This window comes from Rhopalosiphum padi, chromosome 1, assembly GCF_020882245.1.
Source record: "Rhopalosiphum padi isolate XX-2018 chromosome 1, ASM2088224v1, whole genome shotgun sequence".
Taxonomy (NCBI): Eukaryota; Metazoa; Arthropoda; class Insecta; order Hemiptera; family Aphididae; genus Rhopalosiphum; species Rhopalosiphum padi.
The window spans coordinates 14,331,397-14,339,433 of record NC_083597.1 but is presented as its reverse complement, the minus strand read 5'-3'; the positions used below and the strand labels follow the sequence as shown (position 1 = coordinate 14,339,433).

The following is an 8,037-nucleotide window of genomic DNA, read 5'->3' as shown; positions in this document are numbered from 1 at the left end:
TGAAATATATAGATCGGCGCCACTGGACTTACGACTAACCTCTGTGACTGGGAGTGAGAATATGAATAAAGTTAAAACTTTTAAGCAATAATAATAATATAATAGTAGCTATAGTTATATAGGTACTATTCTGATTAATATAAAAAAAAACATAAGATGGTGACCAAACATGAGTTATGGCTATTTTAACTGAGAATTGAAATGTTCAGTAACTTCAGTTACTAAATTTTAATTTTTTATTAGATGTATAAACAAAACCTAACATTATGAAAGCTTTATTTATGAAATAATTTATGCGTGTATTATTAAAACATTAGGTTATAATAGAAAATATTTTTTAATTGTCTATTAAACAAAAATTATATGGTTTATGCTAGATAACAACTGTGAACTGTTATACTAGTGTTACTACGATGTAATAACGTAAAAGCATTTAAATACATTGATAATTAAAAATTAATAATACTAATTACAAAATTAATTAATTTGTAAAATCCTTATGATTATTTTAATCCCCCGTCAATTAGATCCTCATGCGTCATTTTAATCTCGCGTCAATTGGATCCTCTTGCGTCAGTTAGTCACCGGGATCTAGCTGTCGAGGGATCTATGTGACCGTCCACCTCTCTTTTCTATGGTTTATAGTATCAACATCTAACTAAACTTATCTATAGTTATTATTTATGGCTCCGAAATCTGAAAATGTCCAAAAGTAAACAATCTAATTGTTGTATGCAGAAACTACAGAAATAGCTATAAACTTGATTATTTAGATTATTGTGCGACATTTGATAAGTTACCTATTAAATACTATATACTAATATATAGTATTTTGTATCTAATACCTATTAAGGTGTACTTTGTAAAGTACTTCTGGTACTAGGTGTTCATTTTATTCATTTTGGTTTAATAAATTATACTATTATAGCTATACCGAAGTACGCCGATTGCTGGACAACAGATCAATATTTTATCTACATGCGTAATTCATAAATATTGGTCCTTCTAAGTTTTTATCTCTATTTAAAACATTAACTACAGTCATAAACATGGACAATTTACGCAATGAAGTCATTATAAAAGTTAAAGTAAGTTTTTCCATGTCATAATAATTTAAATCTCCTTATTATGAAGTATTACTTTAACAGTCCAGTTAACTGTTTCTTGAAAAATATCACAGATAGGTGAAGATTTTTAAGGAAAAAATTAAAATTTATTAATGTATATGTTTTGGTTCAAATTGAATATTCAAGAAGTCAAAAAATATTTATAATTAATCAGTGATACGAATCATGATAAAAAAGTCCTAGGAAAAAAATTTCTGGATAAAAATCTGTAGATAATTTAAGCCTAAAAAGTCCATGGTAAAAAAGTCTGGTATATATTATATTATGTATGTTTGTATGTATAACAATATTTAAAAAAATGCAATAATTATAATGTTAAACAGTGTTTAAATTTTTAATATTACTGATATAGGTATCTACTATCTACATACAAGATTATTTATTAATTGCGTTAGATAAATTATATAGTTACAATTTATATTAACACTAACTTTACTAATTGTAAGTTTTACTGTGAATCACATTGTATTATTATTTTACTTAATTATATGTATTGGACTTTTTATGTTTTATAACTTTTTACCATTGACTTTTTACACTTCAGACTTTTTTTTGCCTAGGAAAAAACCTTGAACTTTTTGGTGATATACCCAGTGAAACATATTGACCCATATCAAATTTAGTCTGTGATACGAGTCCTTGTCTACTATTGAAGTATATCAAATTTTTCTTCAACGTCATTTTGATCTTAAAATTTTAAATTAACTAAAATCTTTTCAATAAGTATGTGTATTTGAAATATTTCTTTCACAATTTTTATAATAATAGGAATTCATATAATATATTTCAAATGATAAAGCCTTTTAATAATTGAAAAATGGTAAGAGTTTTGTCTTGCAGTATTCTATAAATATAATGTTGGTAAAATATTTCAAATTGAATTGAAACAATATAATATAATTTATCTTTTATAGGAAGCAATACGAGCAAAACTCAAAGAAATGAATGCAAATAGCAGTAAGTAATAATTAATATTGGAAGATATTCATAATCATATTTTCATATTTATAAAATAATAAAATCATCAGTATTTATTCATTTACAAATCTATTTTTTTGTTAATATTTAATAAGATCTATATTTACAATGAAAATACTTAATTATCAAGAAAACAATTTATTTTTAGATAATATTTTAAATATGCCAAATTTATTTAGTTTTATGAACAAATATGTATTAAATTTAACAAAATGACCCAATAATGCCAAAAAATGCAAATTAAAAATGTTACCTTTGAAGCACCCATTATATGTATTTTGTGTATTATTATTATTATATACTTGGAAAGCATTGTCTAAGATCAACCAAAAACTGATGCATTTTGTATTGAAATCCAGATCCTAATCTTAATATATCACAAAACCCATTTTAATCTGGTATATTTGGTACAAATTAACAAAATACATAATATCTTTTACAATTAATAGTACTATTATTATAATAAATAAGAAACATTTAGTAATATTTAAAACAAATTAAGTAAAAATATAACTTTAAATAAATATAATAATTAAACGATGGTCTAAATAAATAATAATTAACAAAGAAGATAGTTAAATTTTCCAACAAAACAGCATTTTTTTTTGCATTTATAAAAGAAAATTTGAATTTTGATTGTTTTGTTATTCCTAAACACATATTTATATGCTTTATTTGTATTTTTTTAATATTACTGTTTACTGTTTCACTATACAGTAATTAAAAGTATACACTTATAATTTATTATATTTATGATAATTAACTTTATCTTAGGAAAATGAGACATTGGACAAAAACCATTTATATTCTAATACATTTTTAAAGTAAATTGATAGAAATGTCCTACTACACCTAAAATAGTCAAAGGAGAAATTTTCCATTTACTCATAACACCTAATATATTACTGACAACTACCTATATAATCTCAATTATTGAATATTAAATATAGTAATAGTCTAATGCTATTTCACATAACATATCTCTCAAAATTTATTGAATCAGTTATAAGCTAATGCCAATGGTTTTAAATATTAATTTATTTTGTTTTGTAATATATTAAATATTTTTTCCTATTAACAGCTTTTTTCCTTTTAAGTTTTAATTTGTTAAACAAAGTATATATTATTCATATTATTTATTTATGTTTTAGATTAGGTATTTTAAATTATTTTCTTAAATGTTTTAGGTGATGAGATAATTGATTATATTATGTTGTTAGTTACTACAAAAAAATCTAGCTCTGAATTGGCTAAAAGTATTGATTTTGTGATGGAGAATAATACAACTGTTTTTGTGAAATGGTTGTCAACAATTATTAAAAAATTGCAACAAGTAACTGTTAGTACAACAAAACAAATTGTATCAGGTAATTTAAATAACTTAGAAATAATTATTTGTTTTATGAATTCTTAATATTTTGGTCAAATTAATCAACAAACAACATAATTACTATTGTGTATAAAATACCATTCATTTTAGAATAAATTAAGTAGCTATACAAGACAACTTTTATTACTATACTGCCTAGGCATCAAACTACCACTCTACAAAATTTTCTCCCTTCAGTAATATATCTACATATGTCAGTAGGGATTATCTCATTATTGCTAAAAATACATAATAGTACCATTTGTACTGTTATTATATTCATTGTACAGTAAATCCTTGTTAAATGTGCATTGTAGAAACTAGAAGTTAAAGTTTTTATGTTTTGATTAATACTGCAACTGTTTCAGTATAACATCATTTGTAATAAACGTGTTAATCAAATATTTATTATATTTATATATACTGTAAAACTTCCATTTAACAAAATTTTAAAACTAAAAACTAAAAAACTGTTTTATAGTTTTTCTGTTAATTTTAAATTTATTATTCAAATAATAAATGAGATTAAAATAAATCTTGCATATGTACTATAGGCGAGTAAAATAATATATATATTTTTTTATTGTTTTTTGAAAAATTTGGAAATATAATAAGTATATTTGTAAAATAAGTTTGTACCAGCTTCATTCAAATAATTATAATTATTATATGTATAAAGGTATGTTAAATTGGATTGAATAGAAATAATATTTTTATTTTTTCAGATAATTTTCAAACACCCGAAGAAAGTATAACGACCAATGGAAAAAATGAAAGTGATAATATTTTATTATGTGAAACTAATGATATAAAGTTAGATAATACAGATGAAGTAAAAGAAGAACTTAATTTAAGTGTTGATGATGGAAATATAGAAAAATCTAATCAAGAAAGTATGATCATCCGTATTTATTTATTAGGTCTTATTATTTATTTTAAACTTGACTTTATCTGGAGCTTATCTAGTTAATAGTTTACATATGAAAAGAAATTATGAGAAACAGATTAGTAGAATATTCAGTAAATTTTTTTTGTTGGGAGGGGTAGAAAAAAAAATTCTAACAAATTTTTTTTTTTGAATTGTGTGGTTTTTATTATGGTTATAAATTTTATTACTTTTTTTACAATTTTTTATGACTAGAAGTAGTTTAAAACTATAAATGTGTATTCATTTTTATCTTTTGGTGAGTTTATCTATCTAAAATGTCGTTCTTTAATTCTTTGTGCTCATTTTACTGAAAGTATTAAATTAATTATAAAACATTAAAAAAAATCACAATACTACAATAGTTGTTCCATAATCAATGTAATCATAACAGACTACAGACTGACTGCATTAAAATTTCAATACAAACAATATTATTATGAAAAACGCAATCGAAATTTCAAAATGCACTAAGAATCTAAAATTGAGAATTGTAAGATATCGATAAAACAATTGGTGTTATTATTAAATTATCCATGTAATGTGAATTAGTGGTGACAGAGTAGTATTGTACTGCTAGTTAGATGTATGTGTCGTATACTATATAATATTTTATAGAAGTCTAATAGTTATATTTTTGATATATAATGTTAACTGTTGGGAATTTAACAAAAACGGATTACAGAGAATAAATTTTATCTGAAAATTATTTTATTTGATTTAATATTATTTTCAACAACACATACTATTATTCAGCTATTATTTAGCAATTTTTTTTATTATTTTACAATTTATTTTTTATTTTTTAGGGGGTGTAAAACCCCCTAACCATTCTATCAATCCTGGATATGCCACTAAAACAGAGAGTGGCTAGTTGTGTCTGTGTTCTCTTGTTGGTTTTTTACGATATTTTAATTTTTAAGTGAATTATGAGCATTTTCAAATATTTATATTTTTCATACTCATAATTCATTTAAAAATTTAAATATCGTAAAAAATCAACGAGAGAACACACATAATGTTCTTACCTAAAAGTTTGTTAATAGGTCAGTTCACTCTAATATCAAAACTAAAAGCATACTGTAGAAACTGGTGAATGAAAATATACTATGTTGTACGTGTGTAAGAAGGAGACAACACATGCAAGTGCGATGTCCTCATAAGATAAAGAATTAATTTCAAATTTTTTGATTGTGCCAATATGCACATGCATATATGCTTCATGCCTATGTGCTATACTCTTAAGCTGTACAACCTAAAACTTTTTTGTAGTCGTTGCTTATTATTTTCTATTTTAAAATATATAGATAAAAAAAATAAAAATAATATTATTATATAATACTAGAATTAAAAACTCCTAGCCAAATCACAAATGATAAAAAATAAATTATAGTTATTAAATAACTGACTTTGTTATAAAAATTAACTTAATTATTTAATTGTACAATTGGAATTAATGAATTACATAAACTTTCATTTCAGAACATAACAATTATTTACCTGAATTAAATGTATCTAAATCGGAAAAGTATGATGAGAATATAATATCTTCAGCATCAGACAAAGTAAAACCAAAAATATGTTTCTCATCGATAGAAGCTACTAAGACTAAACATAACATACTGATAAATAAAAAAGACATTGCTATAAAACCTATACAAAAAATCCATCCTACAATTTATATTAATTCTAATGTATCAAAACAAAATAATATCAATCATAATGAAACAGTTGATGGTAAACGAAAGAGACCTCGAATATCTATAAATAGTGACAATGAAGATGAGAAGACTTGCATGTCTAAACTTCCTATTACTACCAATGAAACAATCAAAGATATTGCAAAAGAGTTACCAAAAAAAATTAACAAAAAAAACCATGTCTCAAGTTATAGTTGTTAATACTCATTCCAATGTAAGTTTCACAATTTATTTTATATATTGTTAATTGTAAATTATTATAATATTAATTGTTAAAAATCATTTTTATAGTTTTTTATATATATTTTTTCAATTTGTATATAGAATAATTTCAATGAAACTAGAAAGAAACTAAATATGCATGATTTAATTGTACAACGTGTTGATCATCAGCGTGGTGCTTTGGCTTTGGATACTGCATTCAAGTATATTCAGCAACAAATTGGTGCAACAGAAAAAGAAATTGCGGTTATAAAAAAATGGAGGGATTATGCTGTAGATATGTTACGTCCCAGCAAGAATCAATAACATTTTATTCGAGATATTTTTTCAAATGTATTTTTTCAATAATAAATTATTTTTTCATTGAAAATAATTGTTTCCAACGTTAGTTTAAAAGTACCAATTTGAATTTTAAAATAAGTCAATATCTTTTTTACTGTTCCACAAATAAGTAAAAACCACTTTAAAAATCTAAATTATTAAAACCATCAATTTTATATTTATTTAGTTAAAAGTGTCCAATGTATTAGATATTTATTCTAAGTTAAGTATCAGCAAGTATTATAATATATCATTAGATTATGTTGTATATTAGTTTATCTATAATCCTTTGTAAATAATTAGTGACCTGATATTTTAAAAAGACTGAAATCTAGAAATAATATATTTTTTAATTTAGATGTTTGCATTCATTTATGCAAGCATCTAGTTTTAAGATTGTAATTTAAATTGTTCATAGTTTATTAATTTGTAAGACTTAAATAATATTAATGAAAAAGGTATAAATAAAACACTTTACAAATTGTATAATAATAAGCTACTTCCCTGATTTTTAACTAATATCAATGAAGAACTAAAGTTGATGTAGTTGCATGATTAACTGTATAAAATACCTACACATTATTGGATTATTGTAATGTACTATTTACCAATTACCTATATTGATTTTTCAATTATGTAATAATTTTTTACAAAATGGTTTGAGTTAAATATTGATATCCTTTCCGTGTGCATTAATAAGCTACTGTGGTATAAAATGAGTTAAATAGATATGTTTATTAATAAAGCACAGTATACTATAGTCCACAGCAAAACAGCAAATTGTTCTAGATCCACATAACATATTTATATTATTTAATGTATATTTAACTTAATATATCAATTTATTTAATATAGGCGTAATAAAAGATATTTTCTGGGATTAAATATTTCATAAGAACTAAAATTTCAATTTTTTTTGTTTAAACAGCCTTGTCTTGCTTTTGTTATATACCTAAGTTAACAAAATATTTATACGGGATAAATTATGATGTAATACTTTTTGATGATAGCAAGCCTACGACACTGTAATTCGACCACGATGTAGAGATCTTCTTTACATCGTGGATTCACGGGATTCAAACTTAACCAGTCGATTGCGGCAGCAGCAGTAAACGTTTCTTTAACTCAGGTAAACGAGTGCATATCCTAAACACGATTGACTACGATCATACTTCATACTTCAGGTCACAGATAAACAAGAACCTGGTGAGTAGCGACTTCTTGATCGACTTGATCGAGTATTATTTCCATATTATTCAGTAATGAGTAATGACGCTATGATAGCGCTGGTGCTCTGGTCAAAAGTATAAGTCTAGGTAATCCTCGAACGGCTTGAACCTATATGTAGATTTATATATTGTGTAATCATTACCGTGGTACTAAACCTGTAATGTA

The 8,037-nt window shown here is 23.8% G+C and overlaps 1 protein-coding gene across 1 annotated transcript; it reads left to right on the top strand.

The window, feature by feature from the left end:
* Positions 1-662: 662 nt before the first annotated feature.
* Positions 663-7,141, top strand: LOC132917827 (uncharacterized). Its single transcript, XM_060978764.1, is given in 7 exon segments — positions 663-1,088; positions 2,042-2,084; positions 3,293-3,472; positions 4,200-4,367; positions 5,882-6,267; positions 6,269-6,313; positions 6,424-7,141. Coding segments are annotated over 7 exon segments (1,065 nt in total). The 5' UTR covers positions 663-1,049; the 3' UTR covers positions 6,628-7,141.
* The last annotated feature ends 896 nt before the right edge of the window (positions 7,142-8,037 follow it).